This window comes from Candoia aspera, chromosome 3, assembly GCF_035149785.1.
Source record: "Candoia aspera isolate rCanAsp1 chromosome 3, rCanAsp1.hap2, whole genome shotgun sequence".
NCBI lineage: Eukaryota > Metazoa > Chordata > Lepidosauria > Squamata > Boidae > Candoia > Candoia aspera.
Window position 1 is genome coordinate 47,617,278 of NC_086155.1, and position 19,889 is coordinate 47,637,166.

The following is a 19,889-nucleotide window of genomic DNA, read 5'->3' on the forward strand; positions in this document are numbered from 1 at the left end:
TTGGAATTTCAGGGCAAAATAACTGAAGTGAGAGAAGAATGGAGGAGGGACCTTCTAATTTTTTTAAGTTTAATAGCAACCTTCTATATAAGGTTTGGGCTGTAGCATGAAGGAATTAATCCTTTTGCTTACCCACACTATAATATCTAAATTGTCTTGCTGGTTGGTATTTGCTCTGGGGAGATAATCACAATAAGCACGAAGTTATTTTTGCTCAGAAGCAAAGTGGCAGCTTCCTAAAGATGTATGAGTTTGGGAAACTAAGTTTATGCCTGAGTTCAGTTATGTTTTATTCAACTGTGGGAACACAATAATAGATATCCCATCATCTTAATTTAGTCTGACCCACTGTCAGGAAATAATATATATGTATGTATATATGTATCTGCTATGCCAAATGAAGCTTTGTGAGTTTAATAGATGGCCCCAACATTGACTTTTAACATTATATGATACTAAACGTGTTTTAAGGAGTTGCTGACAGATACTACATGAGCAATCCTGTGTGCTCCAAATCCCGTTTTCCCATTCAAATCCATAGTGCTGCACAATTCTAATAGATGAGCCAGAAAAGCAAGAGCTGAGAGCAACTGATGAACTAAAAAAAATAATGAAACCCATACTATTTGTTTTTATTTTAGCCACTGTCCAGAAGTATTAAAGCAAAGACAGAACTGTGATGCGCAGCTTCTCCCCAATGAGGCACAGACTCGAACTTAGACTGGCTAAGGAAATCTGGTTTAATGGGAAGGATATGGTCATGAGAGAAAGACGGGAATGAGCACATGTTGGGCTCATTCCCTTTATATACATGTGTGTCAGCTTTGCCCCTTCCTGCCCCCCCCCCCCTTGTCCGTGTGTCCGTTCCCGGCCCTCTTGATGGGTGATCCTGGCGAGACAATAGCCTTGATGGGCGATTAGGGCGGGTGCTGTCCAACTGTCATTATCCTCCTCCTGTGGGCGGCCCAGGCAAGTACTCTGGGGCCCTGTGGAGTGGCCGGTGATTATGTTGATGGCCACCTGGCCTTGGGCGAGCCACCCTTGCAATTTGTTATTGGGATAAGCCTATGCATACTTCCTACCCCTCCCTTCCAACAGGAAGGCATGATCACGTTGTGAGGCATGCATGCCTTAGAATGGGGCATGACATACTGCCTCCTCAAGGAAGTCTATGGCTTTGGCTTGTCCGGGTGGGCTGTGTGGAAACAGTTTACAAGTCTTTGTGCTGCGACGTGTCGGGACTGTACCCACTCTGGATGGGGAAAGTGTTTCCAGCGGACCAGGTATTGGAGGGTTCCGCGGAGCCTGCGGGAGTCTAACACTTCCCTCACCTCGAAGTGTTGGTGTCCATCGATCATAATGGGAGGAGGCGGGGGGGGGGGGTCGCTGTGCCATTTGGATGGGATGACCGGTTTCAACAGAGCACAGTGAAAAACCGGGTGTATACGCCGCAGGTTGTGCAGCAAGTCCAGCTTATACGTCACTAGGTTAAGTCGCTCCAGGATCGGGAATGGGCCGATGAACTTGGGGCCCAGTTTCTTCGAGGGCTGCGGGGATTTGATGAACTTCGTGGAGAGGTAGACCTGATCTCCCACTTTGAAGTCTGGCTGTGCTGCTCGGTGGTTATCCACGAAGCACTTGTATGTTGCCTGGGCCTCAGAGAGGGCCAGTTGAATGACTGGCCAAACGTTGGCCAGCTGCGTCGCCCAATCGTCAGGGGAGCAGGGCGGAGTGTCTGCCTGTGGGAGTTCTGGAATGGGGACAAACTCCCTGTCATATACCACCCGGAAGGGGGTGTGGCCCATGCTCTGGTGCACGGCATTGTTGTACGCTACCTCTGCGAAGGGGAGTAGGTCTACCCAGTCATCCTGTTGGTAGCTTACAAAGGCACGTAAGCACTGCTCCAGGGTGGAGTTCAGAATTTCCATCGACCCATCCGTGTGGGAATGCCAAGCAGTGGACAGTGCTTGCTTGGTGCCGAGTAACTTTAGGAATTCCTTCCAGAACCTGGAAGTGAATTGTGTCCCTCTGTCCATGACCACTCTGGAGGGGGTCCCGTGTAGTCTGTATATGTGGGTCAGGAAGAGGCGTGCTAGCTGTTGCACGGAGGGGATGGAGGCGCAAGGTACAAAGTGCGCCTGCTTCGAGAAATAGTCCTTTACCACCCATATGACAGTTTTTCGCTGGCTGGGTGGTAGGTCGACTATGAAGTCCATGGAGATTTCCTCCCATGGGCGTGAGGGTTTCGACACTGGTTGTAGGAGACCCTGAGTTTTCCCCGGTTTGCGCTTGACCCTGGAGCATGAGGGGCAAGCTGCGACATAGTCTTTTACGTCTTTCCACAGTAGAGGCCACCAGAATTGCCGTCTGACGAGGTGCAGGGTTTTAACAAATCCGAAGTGGCCGGCCGTTTTGTCATCATGTGATCGCCACAGGATCTCGGGCCTCAGTTGTTCAGGGACGTATAGCTTGTCGTGCTGCCATGCCAGGCTGTTTTTGAGGGTGACGTTGGAGCGGTTTGCTTGCATCCAGGCGTCCGTGTCTAGTGCCTGGGCGAACTGTTGTTGCATATCGGAGGGGATATGTGGGCCTCTCCCCCCCTTCGCTGGTGGTTGCGCTTTGGTGCGTCGCGTTTCCGTGTGGTTGCGTGTGATCACTGGGCAGCCCAGTTGCGAGTTAGTCCATACAGTTCCGACGATGTCAGATGCCTGGCTGGCGTCTTGCGGCCGACGGGAGAGGGTATCCACTAGGAAGTTCTTTTTCCCCGGTATGAATTTGAGTTTGAAATCAAAACAACTAAAGAACTGCGCCCATCGGACTTGTTTGGGGCTGAGCCATTTTGGGGTACTGAGAGCTTCCAAGTTTTTGTGGTCCGTCCAGACCTCGAAGGGGCAGGCAGCTCCCTCCAATAGGTGTCGCCATGCCTCCAGGGCGGCCTTGACGGCGAAAGCCTCCTTCTCCCACATGTGCCATCTCTGTTCTGTTTCGGAAAACTTGTGGGAGAGGTACGCACAGGGCCGCAGCTGGTCATTGGGGTCCTTCTGCAGGAGTATTGCCCCGATCGAGAAGTCGGAGGCGTCGACCTGAACCACGAAGGGCTTTGTGGGGTCAGGGTGTAGGAGGACTGGTTCAGTGGTGAAGAGTTTTTGGAGGCACTCAAAGGCCGTCTGGCAAGCCGGAGTCCAGTTGAGGAGCGCTCCTGGGTTGCGTGACTTGCGCGTGTCTCCTAAACCTTTAGTGCGTAACAGGTTGGTGAGGGGAAGGACGATTTCTGATAGGCCTGGTATGAACGCCCGATAGAAGTTCGTGAAACCCAGGAAACTTTGTACTTGTCTTCTTGTGCGTGGGCGTTCCCACGCCAGGATGGCTTGGACTTTGTTCGGGTCCATCTCGACGCCTCTTTCCGAAATTCTGTACCCCAGGTAGTCAATCTGGGATTGATGAAACCCGCATTTGGAGAGTTTGGCAAAGAGTCTGGCCTTGCGGAGTTTCCTGAGCACCTGTTTCACTAGGCGTTCGTGTTCCTCCTCTGATTCTGTGTAGATTAATACGTCGTCTAAATAGACGAGGACGCCTTTGTATAAGTGTTCGTGCAGGACTTCATTGATCAACTGCATGAAGACCCCTGGTGCACCTGCCAAGCCAAAGGGTAAGACTTTGAACTGGAATGCTCCCAATGGGCAGTTGAACGCCATCTTCCACTCGTCCCCTTCCTTTATTCTGATGTGATAGTATGCTTCGCGCAGGTCCAGTTTTGTGAAAATCCTACCCCTGGCCAAATGGGAGAGGATATCTTTTATGATTGGCATGGGATATTTGTTAGAAATGGTGTTGAGGCCCTGGTAATCCATACATAGCCTCAGGGTGCTATCATTTTTCTCCCTGAAGAGGACCGGGGCCCCAACGGGTGAGTTCGCGGGTTCGATAAAACCCCGCTCCAGGTTTGTATTGATGAACTCCCGCAATGTCGCCAGCTCCCTCTGGGACATCGGGTAGATCCTCGGTTTAGGTAGGGGTGCGTCCGGGATCAGTTGTATGGAGCAGTCCGTTTTCCTGTGGGGTGGGAGCTTGTCCGCCTCCTTAACCCCAAAGACGTCTGCAAAGTCTGCGTACTGGGGGGAGTAGGCCTTCCAGGGGTTCTGGGACTGGGTGTACCGTTGTGGAGGTCGCCCTCCCCACTGCCGCGCGGGGGACCTGCTCCCCTGTGGGTGCCATGTAACTGCCGTCCTCACTGTCGTCTTCTTCAGTGGGGTAATGTAGGGCTTTTACACCTGCTACTCCACTGGCTGCTGCGGTCTTTTTTTCTGTTGCGGGCGGTTTGTTCGCTGCTCGTCTCTGCCACTCTGGTGGCTTTGCGTTTGGGCAAGTTGCCGCCTCGTGGCCCGTTTTGCCGCACTGGAAGCATTGTCCCTGGGCAAACCGGCGCTCTCGTTCCTCCCCCCATGGCTGGGGCGTCAGTCTCGCTGGAGCGCCGCTGGGTCGGGGTCCACTCGCTGTTGCTGCAGCTTGCCGGGACCTCTGGACGTGCCGAAAGGTTTCCTGGGCGTTCTCCGCCCTTCCCGCAAGTCCAATCCATTTGCGGAGGGTGGCGGGGTCGTCCCGATTCAGCGCCCACCTTAAAATGGTTAAGTTGAGTCCCTCCTTGAATTTTTCAGTGAGGGTGGATTGTGACCAGTCCCGCACTTTGCCCGCAAGCGCTTGGAATTCGCTGGCGTAGTCAGCCACGGAGTGTTGCCCTTGCCGGATTCCCCGTAGAGCTCTCTTCGCTATCTCGGCCTCGAGGGGGTCCCGGAAATGGCAGTCCAGGGCACTGAGAAATGCATCCACGTGCTTGAGTTCTGGGGTGTCTGCCTGGCATAGGTGGACATACCAGTCAGCCGCCCTCCCTCTGAGTCTGTTTGCAATAGCGTTGATCTTTCCCCTTTCCGTCCGGAAGCAGGGTCCGTAGTCAGCCATGTAGTTCTTCGTGTTGATCAAAAAGAATGACAGCGTGGCTGGGTCGCCGTTGAATCTTGCCGCGAGGTCTCTCACTGCCATCGTTGGTGGATTCCAGGGCACCTCCGGATGCGTGTTCACTCCCCCTTCCAGTGGGGAGCTGTGGTACCGATGCGGGGGTTCCCCCAGCCAGGTTCCAGGTGGCTCCGGCTGCGATTCCCCTCGTCTCCAGCTTCTCCCCAGCTGATGCGCTGCAGAAGAGGGGGGGGAAACCCTCCCCGGCAACCCTGCGCGGTGTGTGCCGGTGTCCTCTGCCTCCTCCTGCTGCGCTACACCCTGCCACTGTGGCTGCCATGCTTCGGGGTCAGGTGGGGGTGGGGGCAGGCTTCTGGCGCCCCATTCACACTCACCCCATTTGCTACCTCCACGCTCCAGCGCTAGTTCCTGGAGCAGCCTCTCGATCTTCGCCAGGCGCGCTTCCTCGGCTCTGCAGCACGCGTTCTCTGGGCCGCCTCCCATTGCTTGCTTGCTCCGCCGCCGGCCTCTGCCACTGGCTGTGGGCGCGTGGGAAGGCTCGCACGCCGCCCCGAAGATTGCGGGCAGGAATTCCCCCGCTGGACGCGCCGCCATCACCACTTCTGGTAGGACGCTGTGGTCCCGGCGTGGGGATTCCCTCGAACAGGCTCCGGGTGGCGCCGGCTCCACCTCTGCTCATCTCCAGCCTCTCCCCCTGCTGACGCGCTGCGAAAGAGGGGGGGGGAACCCTTCCCCGGCAGCCCTCCGCGGTGTGCGCTGGCGTCCTCGGCCTCCTCCTGCCACTGCAGCCGCCATGCTTTGGGAATGAGCGGGGGCGGGGATGCGCCACCAGTGCCCCGTTTGTACTCACCCCGTTCGCTGCCCTTGACTCGTCGGCAGCCCCTTCCCAGCTGACGTTCTGCAAAAGAGGGGGGGGGAACCCTTTCCCAGCAGCTCTGTGCGGTGCGCATCGGCGTCCTCAGCTTCCTCCTGCCACTGCAGCCGCCATGCTCCTGGAATGCGCGGGGGCGGGGACGCACTCCTGGCGCCCTGTTCGCTGCCTCCGCGTTCCTGCACCAGGTCGTGGAGTAGCCGCTCGATCCTCACCAGGCGCGCTTCCGTGGGTCCGCAGTCCGCGTCGTCCGGGAGGCCTCCCACGGCTTGATCGCTCCGTCACCGATCCCTGCCACTGGTTGTGGGTGCGTGCAATGGCTCCCACACCACCCTGAAGATCACGGGCAGGGAATCCCCCGTTGCGTCGAGGGTGACCCATTCCGGCAGCATCTCGCCGGTGGACGTCAAGGTGACGTTGCGGCTCGGTTCCTCCCCCGCCAGGCGTCCGCTGGCCCTTTCTGCGAGGGTTGGGGTGCCGTCGCTGGTTCCTGGGTCTCCGCCACGTCGCGTCGGGAGATGGGTCATCGCTGCATTCTTCCCTCACAGGAGAACCTGGAAAGGTGCTAGCGAGAAAAAAAATTTTTTTGGATTCCCGTCTTTATGTGATGTGCAGCTTCTCCCCAATGAGGCACAGACTCGAACTTAGACTGGCTAAGGAAATCTGGTTTAATGGAAAGGATACAGTCACGAGAGAAAGACGGGAATGAGCACGTGTTGGGCTCATTCCCTTTATACACATGTGTGTCAGCTTTGCCCCTTCCTGCCCCCCCCCCTTGTCCATGTGTCTGTTCCCGGCCCTCTTGATGGGTGATCCTGGCGAGACAATAACCTTGATGGGCGATTAGGGTGGGTGCCGTCCGACTGTCATTATCCTCCTCCTGTGGGCGGCCCAGGCAAGTACTCTGGGGCCCTGTGGAGTGGCCGGTGATTATGTTGATGGCCGCCTGGCCTTGGGCGAGCCACCCTTGCAATTTGTTCTTGAGGGGATAAGCCTATGCATACTTCCTACCCCTCCCTTCCAACAGGAAGGCATGATCACATTGTGAGGCATGCATGCCTTAGAACGGGGCATGACAGAACACAAGTAGATCTTTTAAACAAGTTCAGCAAATTTATTAGTTGCAACTGTGCTTATCTATTCCTCAACTCATCTTGTAATGCTAAGATGTTCTTTACGTCTGATTTTAAAAAAGCCTAAATAAATCTTACCCAACCTGTCTGGATTGCTTTTTAGGAGTGACAACAAATAATGAGTGTGGATGTCTCTATTAAAAAATACTATACAATAAATGAGCCATTTTTTCAATGTTTCACAGGCAATAACCTTCAACAGATGGCACCTTTTAAAGTTTTCTTTTCAGCATCACAATACATAGTGCAACAAAGTGGGCCAGCAAAAACACTCAGCATTATTTTTATTTATTTATTTATTGCTCAAATTTAGCCACCGCCCAAAAGAGGGACTCTGGGTGGTTTACGGTAAAATCCAGCACAAAATATAAACATTAAAATCACATAAAACAGTTATAATAAAATACAGTAAATAAATAAAATCCAAGAAAGGTATAAAATCCAGGCTGGTGGGAGGGACTCTAGGGTGCGAGCCACCCCCAAGAATGGTTATTCACTTTCCCACCCCAGGTGAGATGGCAGAACCAGGTCTTCAGGGCCTTCCGGAAGGTCAGGAATGAGGGGGCCTGCCTCACCTCTGGGGGCAAGATATTCCAGAGAGTGAGGGTCACTACAGAGAAGGCCCATTTCCTGGACCCCGCCAGATGAAATTCTCATGGATGGGGTCCGCAACATGCCCTCTCTGGATGATCAGGTGGGGTGGGGCAGGCCAATGTAATAGGGATGAGATGGTTCCTCAGGTAACCTGGCCCCATGCCGTGTAGGGCTTTAAAGGTAATAACCAACACCTTGAATTGGACCCTGAAGCAAACTGGCACCCAGTGCAGCTCGCGCAGCAACGGTGTTATATGTGCCCACCTAGGGGCACCAAAAATAACCCACATGGCTGCATTCTGGACCAGCTGAAGCTTCCAGATACTCTTCAAGGGTAGCCCCATGTAGAACGCATTGCAGTAGTCTATACGGGAGATAACCAGGGCGTGAGTGACTGTTCGGAGGGCTTCTCGATCCAGGAACGGGTGTAACTGGCACACAACCCGAAGTTGCACAAAGGCCCTCCTGGCCACGACTGCCACCTGCTCTTTGAGCAGGAGTCGTGAGTCTAGGAAAACCCCCAGATTACGCACTGAGTCTGTCTGGGGCAGTGCAACCCCCTCCAGAACTAAGGATGACAATTTCCCGGAAGATGAAGCACCATCAATCCACAGCCACTCCGTCTTACCAGGGTTCAGTTGAAGCCTGTTGTTCCCCATCCAGACCCCCACAGCCCGCCCTCCAGTTCCCGTCATAACATCCCCGACCCGTCACCACCTCGATGGGACACCCCGCTCTATAGCCCCCAGAATTTCCAGGCCTGGTTGCCTCCACTCCCAGACCTCCAGAAACCCTGGGTGGAAATAAGGGTCTCCTCCTCCACTCACACATCCTCCACAATCAATCAACAACCGGGCAATGGCAATTATCTTATTGGTTTAAAGGCATAGATCTGATTTCTCAAAGTTAAAGTATTATTTACATTCAAATTTATTTGCTGGTCCATATTAAACATTTAATCATTGACCTTGCTTTTGCATATTCTGTTGTTTTTATTTTATTTGCTGTACAATCATGGACCAAAGGTCATAAAGAGCTAACATAAAGGTCATAATGATTTAACAATAGAAATAATGAAAGACAATCATTCCAAATTCATAATCAGTGTATGTTTCAAAAACTTTTTCAGTAAGGCCCAGCATCTTCTAGTAATAGTTGCAATGGCAAAGAATTCCATGACTTTCACAGAAATTTCATATTATTTATTTCATAATAGGAAAACCACGAATTCTGTCTGGAGCCAATAAGGGGGAAATCAGTTCTAAGTATGTCCATTTTCCCTCAAGATTCATTCTTGCCTAAATAATAGTGCATCCCATGTTCAAAACTCTTCACCCTCGTATCCTTCACTAATTCAGTCTTTCCTCATAAGCTATGAAATCAATCATGCTTGCAGATTTATAATTACTTTGCCATGTGTATAATCATTCCTGTGCAATGCCATGATGAGACTTACGTGTAAGTCACTTATTTGAAACAAGCATGCCTTTTTCTAAGCAGATATTCATCAATCATTCCTATTCATTCTTGGGTCTCTGAATAGCCCAATCACTTTTTCTGTTGTCTCTATCCACAAATTCATGTCATGTAATAAAATTATGTTTTCTCCTGGGTCGCATTCATACATTCATTCATTCAGAATGTTGCACAATGTCCCCCAAAACATATTTATTATCACCATTCACTGGAACATACCAAATATTTATCACCAAACTATGGGTTCCTACTTTTCATACACATCCACAACAACCTAGGTGACACCAATTCATACTTTCTGTCATTGTAGCCCTTTCATTTATACACCTTCACTTCTATGCATATGTCTATCAACTCAGCTCTACACCATCAGATCTATTTATTCAGATCTATTTCATCCTTTCAGTTTCTCTGCATCTCACACAGACACAATATATCTATTTTTCTTTCAACTGTTTAATTCATACATTCAAGTTCTTTACTATTTACACCTGTTACATTCTAAGTCACCATCTTCCATATGTCATGACCATTCCCAGATTGGCCGGTAAATACTGACCTCAGCCCATCATGGCTTTTCTCAATTGAGGCTTTCATGTTACACTTTAAAAAGGAAAATGTGTAGATATGGTTACTAGCCTTAGTCAGACCTACAGTATATCTTATGCAGGACTGTCTGCTAATGGTCAGTTTTGTCCCATGCATACTCACACAATTATATGCAAGCTAAGTTCTCTACATTGGAGAACTTAGCTTGCATATAATTACTCCAGGGGTTGGTTTTTTCATTTTTTTATGTGTTTTAATTTGAGGACTTTCAGTGTATTAACTTGTATTGTATTGTATTTTCTTGGCTTACATTTTTTCTGCTAGAAAGACATTAACAATAGTCATGTTTTCTCAGGTAAATCCTCTTGAGACTAAATTCAGAATATAAATTGGCAATAAGGTTTAGACAATGGAAGGTTAAACTTTCATCTGCTTCTAACTTTAATGGACATTGCAGTGATTTGTAATGATGATCTAGGAATTCACCTCTTACTGCCATCTATCTTGATTATCATTTGTTATTGCTGATATTTTAATGTTGGTTATTTTTAATATTCTTGTTAATGAGATATGAGTCATATAGCAACCAGCTGAAATGCAGATGAAAATGGTTTCTATCTGCATTACAGCTGGATATTATATGACCTTTTTGTCTTTAAGAATTGGTACCTCCCCAGCCTTTTCTTTTGTGTTATATCTTTTTAGATTTTAAACCTGAGGGCAGGGACTGTCTCTTCTTAGTGAGAGTTTACCTGGCTAAAGAGCAGATGGAAAGATTGACATAAAAGTATTAATAAATTACCTCAGTTCTTTAGAAAATCCTTTAGTTTATTCACAAGGGGGTTTATTCCTTGATCACAGAAGGTGCCAGAGAAGTCGTCCATGCCAAGAGTCCAAACCATGGCTCCTCCATACTTTTTCCTCTTCAAAAACTCAGTCTGCAAAGAAAAACAAAAAATCTTGTAAACAGCAACTTTGTAAAAAAACTACAATCCAAGACTACTTTTGGTGTTCCAGGGCAGAATACTATTTCCATAACAATGGAATTGGCTGATAAGCAGCACACATAAAATATATACTACTTATTCTTTAAAATAAAATGCAGTTTAAGTCAATGTACAGAGGCTTAAGACTTTTTCCACAATAGTTCATGACATTATCCAAGTCTATGCTGTCACAATATAACACAAATTCAAATAAGCATTGAATTCTCTCTGTCATGTTCACTAGATTGCTATTGTCTGTCCAATACAAGTTAATGTTGAAATATTTCCCAATCACGCCAATCAATTATTGTATTCTTGCTGCCCCAGTCAATTACCGTTCTCCCTCCCATGTCATCTGCAGCCCTGCCCACATTTCATCTGAATACATGCAGGTCCTCAGGCTTAACAGAAACTATTTGTTAACAGTTTGGTTCCTCTTTTCCAAATTCCATCTTAACTGCTTTAAACAGGTCATAGTCTTGGTGACTGAATGAACATCTAAGTGAACAAACTGTAAGTAGCAGCTTTTAGAATTAGCTGAGTTGAAGGAAATTTATATTGAGTGAATAATATTAAGAAAAAAACCCTTTAAAATCCACCTTCCTCATGGAAGAGAGAAATATTTCCACTACATTTAGAATGCACCAGAGCAGCTGGCTATAAAGCACTCAGAACTGCTAACTGAATAATATTACAGTGCATTTCTTGTTGCTGAACCAATAGATTTTGTCTAAAGAAAAAAAAGAATTTCATTTCTCTTACTACCAAAAATGAAATGAATAAAATAAGCAATTATCTTTCAACCTTTTATAATATAAATAATCTAGAATCTTGTGAGTACTATAGGTGGCATGCAAATGTATATATGTATAAATAAATAATTCCACTACTGATGTATTCAACAGGTAAGTGCTCCAAATACTGTGGTCAAAACTGGACCACTGAGAAACAAGAGAGGAGCATGTTTAAACTGTGCAACAATACAAAGATGTCTAGATCTGACATGGGGAGAGAATAAGTGGTTGGCTGGACATTTGACCAGGAATATGCCATGCTACATGTTGTTATAAAGTTTAGCGGTTCTACTTGTGACTTAATTGTGGCTAGTGCATCTGAGCTGCAAAAATCCTGACTATCACTAGATAGCCACAAAGAGCATTTGCTGTCATTTTATAGCCTTTTAGTTGTTTGGATTTTTGCAACCCAGAGATGATGGTCCTGCCTTAATGCTCTGACTCTCTATTGACAAAAATTCATCATATTATTCAATGGCATCAGGCTCAGTTATGAATTTATACTGTGTAAGAGAGCATGACAAGATAACTTTGACAAGCAGATGGAATTTTCTCATGTACATTGTATGTTGGGAGTTAATCATACTTTTATTTCATTGGCTAAAACTAGATTTAACCCAATAACTATTGCACAAAATGGTAACTTACTTTAAACTGAAAACTTTTTTCATCATCATATGCAACCCAGTCTCCATTTTTGAAAGCATATGGAACCTTCTGTTTGTCAATCCATGCTTTGCTAGCTTCTTGTAAAAAAGTACATACCTATCAAAATGATTAGGATCCTTTTAGACAAAGCAGCTCAGGAGAGAGAACAAAATAAAGCGGAACTGTTTTTACAATATTTCCCCATTGGGATTAATTGCTATTAAAGAGTACTGTGGTTTGTGTGCTCAAATTGTCTCCTACAGCAGTTTATTTATTTTCAAATGTATATAGTTTCCTAAAAACAGACCTCTATAGTACCATAGTAGGGGGAAAAAGATGGGATAATTGATAGCCAAGAAAATGTTCTGATCATAAGTTTGGAAAAAAATCCCAATTTAAGTAACATTTTTTAATTATAGTACTCAGAATTCCAGAGATACAATTTGGTTCTGTAAATATTTACTCAGATGTAAATTCCGCTAACTTGTGACATTGCTCCCAATAAACATGAACAGAATTATATGCTAAGATTTTCTTGTTGCGGTTAGGTTTTGATTTTCTATCCCATCTTTCTTCCAAGTGTTGGGACATGTTCACATCATTCTTGTTTATTCTTTAAACAAACTCACAATGCAGGTAAGGCTGAGTGAGAATGATTTACCCAAGACCATATTATGATCTCTATACCTGTGGAATGTTCAGACTTAGGTCTATCTTGACAGTAGCATGAAGCTGGCTTCTTCTGCAAGTTAGTTAATTAGTAAATTAGTTAATTTCCAGGCTAGCATATGGTCCTGGAATTTCCTGGTAATCTCCTATCCAAGCCTTAACCATGTCCAAACCCTCTTAGCTTCTGGAGATCAGCAACGGAGAGCCAGGGTTTGCCACTTAGTTGGGCATATTAAAACTTTTAATAAAACAAAGGAAGGGCATTTACCTCATAATATGCCAAGGTACCAGAATTTTTGGTGTAGACTCCAGGAGTACCTCCACCAGAGGCTGGAGCACCAACATTAGTATTTGAAGTAGAAAGGCTAAAAGTACGCCCATAGGTTGGAAATCCCATCATGAGTTTTTCAGCTGGTGCTCCACTGTAATTCCAGTATTTCATTGCGTATTCCTGCAGTATAGATATAAACAAATTTGGTATGCATGCATGTTTCCTTCTGAGTTTGTGTATTTTGTCTGTTCTTGCACAACAGTCTGTTCACAGTACAAGGCAGGGTAGAGGAAGGTCAAACACAGTATGGTCATTTATTATTCATTTTGGCCACAAACAATATAGCAAACCATAGGGAGGGAGGGAGGGAGACACTCCTGTCCTTCAGTGTCTGATTTTGATGTTTTATAGAAATGAAAACAGAAGAAGCTGTGACTGGAGCAAATGTCTTTGACAAGTAAATAATATAAATGATTGGTTCCAGACTCCTTTTTCTCTCTCTGGGCTGGAAGGGACAGATAACCACAGACTAATACACTTCTCTTTCTAGGTTCAGATCATCAATCAGACCATGGTTTCAATGAGTAAATTAGTGACCAAACAATGCTTTCAAACTGTGGTTAAAGTACTCCTCTTTGCACTTCACGCTTAGTGCTTCTTAAGTAAAAGAGTGGGATAATTCAAATAGATAACTATAACTTGTGGCCAAGATTCAAGGGATCCATTAGGCTTAGTTACTAGGTGTCTTATCATATGGTGCAAATCATGCTACAGCCAGAGCCTACTTAATCCTTTCCCTCTCCGTTACCCAACTCAAGCTGTCTTATACTTAGAAAATTCAAAAGAGTTCCATTTCTTCTGCATATCTTTTGCCTTTTGTCAGCAATACGGCAATTTTAGCTGGGTGGGTTTTCAAAAAAACCCCCTTCGGCTAGCATCCTGCTTCTTCTGCAGAAACACAGTCAATTCAAACTTGTTTCGATTCTGAAACAAACATACATCACATATCTTGAGTTTCATCAGTTATTCTACATATGTTTGCATCGCCTGATCAAATTCTCACTGTAAGTACTGTAAAAGTCATCACAGATCTTTATGTTGCCATTTTTCTTACACAATTGTAGAAGGGAACTGGGTCATAGTCTTTTAAACCCTTATGCAGGGGGCTGTTGTGTCCTGTTTCTGGAGCCCAACTTCCATGGAAATCATAAGTCATCACGTTGATAAAATCAAGATTCCTGAATGCAAATTAAAAATAATGGTCAAGGTTAAGGAACAATAAGCAAATAGCCAGTAGCAGTGATAATAACAATAGTTATTTTGTTATTATATAATAAACATATTTGTAAATGCTCTTTGTTGTAAATGCAGGGTGTTGTTAATGCTCTTTACAAAGCCCTCAGGAATCTTGATTGAAATACCTTATACCAATTTTTCCCAATCTGGTCCCTAAGAGATAGGACAGATACAACATCTCATCCTCCTACAGTCCGTTACCAGACTGTGCAGTTATTATTCCAAAGCAAAATGACTTCACATTGAACCACTTCTCTTAGACTATGTGACCTACTTCCCCAGTGCAGCAACTTCGTATCCAGCATCTATGGTTCTTCTGCTTGCAGATACAGCTGCTGAAAGTAGGAGCCGTGGGAATCCATTTTTTTCACTCTCTTCCCCAAAGGCTGCTAATAGTTCCTGGAGAGGGAAACAGAAGCAGCAGCAGTTAATATTGCTCAGTTGCAAGAGACCAGGGTATGTTTCAAAGGGAAGCTGCTTTTTCTCATATTAGAAATTTTCCATACAAACCAATTATTAAGTCATAACTATGCAGCTCAGTATATATAGCCTAAATAAGTGAATCTTCTTTTTACATCAAGTCAAAGAGCAATAGATGGAGGCTCTTCATGGTGGAACAACTAACGTTCTCAGTGCAGGCAGAGCAAAACGTCTGAGTAGCTCCTGCCATCCCAACCATCTGCATGCACATTTTGTTTCCTTTTCCTCCCTTTGACATCTGTCATAGGAAAACTAACTGATACAAGCTTCTAGCCCCCCCCCCCTTTTTTTTTTTTATCTGTTCAATCTTGTCTGATTCTAAGGGACTGCCTGGACAAGTCCCTGCAGTTTTCTTGGCAAGGTTTTTTGGAAGTGGTTTGCCATTGCCTTCTTCTTAGGGCTGAGAGAGTGACTGGCCCAAAGTCACCCAGCTGGCTTTGTGCCTAAGGTAGGACAGAACTCACGGTCCCCCGGTTTCTAGCTGATGCCTTAACCACTACACCAAACTGGCTCTCCCTAGCTCTTTTAGAGGTGTGTTAAACAAGGAATGAAAGAGTGAGGTGGATCCAAATATGGCTCCAACATGTTCCTTTCTCTCTATCTCTGGTGGCATATTGGACTCATAGAGGCATACTGGAATCTCTTTTGGAACATGAGAGATTCCAGGATGGTTGAAAAGTTTCTAAGGCAGCTTCCCAGGAGAAGAACAATGGTGTGTATTTCAGACTGTAGCTTTAAGCTCCAATCCTATAGCAGCTGGAAAGTAAGCATCCCTGAATTCAGTCAAACTTATATCTAAGTAGTCATGCACAGAGTTGTACTGTTAGTCAGAGTATAAGAGCTTAATATTTGTAAAGAATATTAAATCAGAGGCTTAGTTGGAACTTCTACCTTTGCTCTTACTGTATATCTTGCCATTCTAAATGAATGGGAGCTAGCTGTAAATACATATGTACTTCACGCATGCTCAGAAATATGCCATCCTTTTATATGTATATTCTATCCATAGTGTTCTAGGACTGAGTTCTAAAGCAAAATTCTGATAGAGCAAAATTCTGAATGGCAACTATCAATTGGACATTGATTTTCAATTTTAATCTTAAAATAAGTATTGCAGTGATTCACTGTTGTTGATTTAAGAATGGTGTTCACTGTAGGATGTCAACATTCTTTTACTGAAATTTCAATCAAAGTTTTATGCTTCTAGTCTCTCACCTGAGTCAGAATGGTAAAGAGGTGTTTGTCCTCTGGGGGGCTATCTTTGGAACCAGGATATTCCCAGTCCAGATCCAGACCATCAAAACCAAACTCACGGAGAAACATTATCACTGATAAGATGAATGTCTGGCGATTTGCTGAAGACGATACCATGGTAGTAAATCTGGAAGAAATACGTTGTTTTTGGACAGCCTAATTTTTAATGTTCATTGCCATGGGCTTCTCCTTTATTTTCACAGGACATCATGAACCATTGTTAGAAATAGACAAAATCCAGCACCTACCCACCCTTAATAAATAATAGGAACGGCCCCTTTTGCTTCCAGGTTCAACCAGATCTAGGAAGCATTTTCAGAATATTCCCTGTAGCAAAATGAAAAGAGAAATGAAATAAGGAGGGGATTGAGTTTATAATTACTGTGCGGGTGTTCTTGCTGAATCACCCTTCTCTTCTTTCTTGTGGCATACTGGCCAAAATGTGCCAAAACTGATTGGTATTGTGTCCTTACAGTTAGCAGGGAAAGCTGTATGTCCCAATTTACCGTTAAAGATGGTAAACTATTTTACTAAAAAGTGTTCTGTGAAAGCCTCAGTTGATCAGAGCCATGATGGTCAGTGGAGGTCAGTATTCATAGGCCTATCTATCGACAGTTGTGGTGTATGGAACTTTGTAATTTGGAATGGAATACAGGTATAATGGAAGGAAATTTAGAGAAGGGGAATGATGTACAGTCTAATCTTGTGGATCATGCATGGATAAGATTGGGAAAACATTAAAAAACAAATGTGGTTTGCTATGGAGTGGCTGCGCAGCCTGTTTCACATGTATGAGAAGACTGCATCTGTGCCTGACAATCGGAAGGATGCTGTTACTGTTCCCTACCAAATAAAATGTAAGAAGAGCAAATGCAAACACTATGGAGGGGGGGGGGGTTGTTAAGTGTGTCTGGGATGGTGTTTGACAGAATTCTGACAGAAAGAGTAGAAGAGGTGACAATGAGCAACATGTGGGAAGTACAGTGTGGTTTTCTGCCAGGTAGGGATTGTGTGGTCCAGATTTTTGCTCTTCAGCAGTTCATTAACAAGTGTATGGATGTCCATTGTTGTACATTTATTTAATGAAAGCACATGATAAAGTGAATAGGCTTGAATTATAGAATGTTTCGGTGAAAATGGAATGAAAGGTTGGTTGCTGAATGCTACAAGGACAGTATATGATGGAAGTAAATCATGCATGAAGATATAGGGAATGTTTAGCAAATGGTTCAACTTTTAGCAGGAGTAAGACAAGAACATTGGATGTCCCTTTATTTGTTTAATGCATAAACAAATATGTGTGGTGATGTTACAGATGCACTGACTGGGGATGTGAATGTATGTATACATCTGCATGCATGATGTTACTGTTACTTACTGTTGTCTGAGAATTCAAATGATTTGCAGTGAATATTATATAAATTGCACAATATAATGAAGAATATAGTGCTGAGCCTAAGATAGCATTAGATTCCACGATAACTGTGTTTGACAAGGGGAATGGAATGAACAATGCCTAGTTATACATAAATAATAAAAACAAAACCTAGACTAAGTAGATTAATTTTTGAACCTAGATAGAATGTTCACTAAAGATGGGGAAATGTATTGATAAATTTTAAAACAAGGAAATGATCATAGAAAGATAGTGGGTATTGTTTAGTCTGTTGTGACAAATGAATTTTTATCAAAATAAGCAAAAATGGCTGTATACAAGAGTGTGTTCCTATCCACTTGATTATAGGAAAATAAGAGGAGGATATGTCAGGAGATACATAAAAGTACATTGAATGCCTTTTGCTTGTCACTACTTCTTCCTTTTCTATGCTTTGTGTAACGCTGCTTGCCCAGAAAGGAAATAGCATGGTGAGTATGAAAGTATATATGTATGAATTTAACGAACTGAAACTTATTCTCCCTGCCTTGGGGTTCTTCCTCATGGCTGAATTAAAGTGTTATCCACCAGTCCTTCAGTCAGCTGAAAACTATACCTGCATAAAATTTGCTGCCCCTACTAGTGGTCCCTATCCTGCCACAGGCATGATGCTGGAAAATGGTGCTGCTCATATTTACCATGTATAGGACACATTGAGGACAGAGACTGGTGGATTTTCCAACTTTATTTCCTTCTCCTTCCACAAAATAACATCAGTTAGTGAAAAACATCTGCCATTCACTCTCCTTAATGTGGAATGAGGATAGACTGGGTAAGAAGGTGTATTTTGACAGATGGCTGGACTGCCAAGTTTCATGCAAGTATTTTGCTGATGCTTCCAAAGGGAGCCTAACAAACAGCTGGTATCAACTGGGTTCATTTGGGACAGAGAGTCAGTGCTATTTTAGAAGAGCTTTGTGTTCAAAAGCAGACTAAATAACAGCAGACAGGAGAGTTATGCCATGCAACATCAGACAGACAAGCAAGTTTCTCTCTCCCTCTTTACCATGCACCACCACCACTGCCAAACAGATCAGCTGCTGTTAGGGCTGATCTATAACTTGATTGGATCAAAGTTGTAGCAGGTATAAGAGGAAAGTCTGATATGAAAGATCCAGAGTCTTGTCCTGCCCAGAGCAGACTGGCCCTGGAAAATAGTGCCCAGGGACTGGAGGGGAGGAGAAGTGCTACCTCAATAAAATGGCCAATGGGTGCCAGGCTGATCCCACTCAGTAGGGGCCTCCCAGCTGAGTCACCAACAGAATGGATGGTAAAGCATATGAGATTGTATCCTTGGTAAAATCCGTTTTGGGATAAGGGGAAAAACACAAAGACCAGTACAATAAAGGCACGTCAGACTGATTCAGGTGTGGACTGGAGATCAAATGAAGGCAAAGTCATGAAGGCAGCAGAAAAAAAGAGGTTGTTAGAACATTTTTATGCTGTAACAATTAAGGAAAGATTCTTATTCAAGTTTCTCTATCGTGCCTTAAATGTGACATTACAAATTAACCACAAAGCAATTTGAAATGGAGGTAAGGGGCTGTTGCAGGAAAAGAGGAGTAACACATAGGTCCACTGCTGCTTCCAAAGCCTGGCTGGCTTAAGCTGGCCAAGGCAGAAGGTCAGAAGTGTGGCTCTGCCAGGGTTTTCAGCTGGGTTTGTTTTGTTTTGTTTTGTTTTCCACCAGTGAAAGCAAAGGGGTGGGAAAGTAGCTATGAAGGCTCCAGGCTGAGGAGCAAACTCCAAGCCTTATAGGATGAATGGAGAAACAGAGACATTTTAGACTGAGCAGGAAACATAGTTTGCTTGACTTCCCCATAGAACTTTTTGTGGGTGTAAATGTGGCCTCCATCACCTTCCTGCCAGTAGAATTCCTTCTCAATTGCAGAAGTGGAATCTCTATCCCTTCCTATCCCGTTTTAGACCAGATTAAGACTGGAAGTAGAAACCACATAGTTACATCTACATTGCCTCTTTCAGTGGAAAGGATTGGGAGAAAAATCTTACTTCTGGTTATTAAAGGTTCCCCCTCCAACAGCCAGCAGTGTGAGTAAGTTGTTGTTTCTGGAAAGCAGGAAAAATAATATAAACATTCTGTGTATATGAACAACCAACTAAATAATCTATGTCTTGAAAAAATATCCCAAGATTCCCATCATTTATTTGTTCCCCTTTTATACTTGTACCATAAGTTAATAGCCTTTGGGGAAAACTTTGTGCCAGGTTTTATTGCCACAGTAGAGATAAAAGGAATCATACATGGCAGAGCAGAACATAAAGGCTTTTATGCTCCGAGCTTCTCTGGCAGTTCCAAGCAGAGATAGAGAAGAACTTTTCCCCTTTCTCTTTCTCACAGATATTTCCAACATAACCTGGATTTCTCACAGACATCTAAAAGCTCAAGGCTTGTGCTAGCATTATTTTAATTAGATTATGATTTACTATGATTCATTAAATTA

At 44.7% G+C, this 19,889-nt stretch overlaps 1 protein-coding gene across 2 annotated transcripts; it reads right to left on the reverse strand.

Annotated features, from left to right (window-relative positions):
• Nucleotides 1–10,362: 10,362 nt before the first annotated feature.
• Nucleotides 10,363–19,517, reverse strand: LOC134493204 (acidic mammalian chitinase-like). 2 transcript variants are annotated; one of them, XM_063297569.1, is made up of 7 exons: nt 19,438–19,517; nt 15,954–16,119; nt 14,533–14,657; nt 14,077–14,200; nt 12,960–13,142; nt 12,023–12,139; nt 10,363–10,532 (listed from the first exon to the last, which is right to left on the reverse strand). In XM_063297569.1, the coding sequence occupies exons 2-7, from the start codon at nt 16,107–16,109 to the stop codon at nt 10,398–10,400; spliced, it is 840 nt and encodes a 279-aa protein (XP_063153639.1). In that variant the 5' UTR covers nt 16,110–16,119; nt 19,438–19,517; the 3' UTR covers nt 10,363–10,397. The 2 variants fall into 2 exon arrangements, with proteins under 2 accessions (XP_063153639.1, XP_063153638.1); XM_063297568.1 differs by lacking the exon at nt 19,438–19,517 and adding an exon at nt 16,245–16,319.
• Nucleotides 19,518–19,889: the final 372 nt, after the last annotated feature.

Coding starts and splice junctions, on each gene's coding strand:
- LOC134493204 (XM_063297569.1), bottom strand. CDS start 16,109: ATGGTATCGTCTTCAGCAAATCGCCAGACATTCATCTTATCAGTGATA. Junction 14,658..15,953: donor TCTTTACCATTCTGACTCAG/GTGAGAGACTAG, acceptor TTCCCTCTCCAG/GAACTATTAGCAGCCTTTGG. Junction 12,140..12,959: donor GTACCTTGGCATATTATGAG/GTAAATGCCCTT, acceptor TCATTTTGATAG/GTATGTACTTTTTTACAAGA.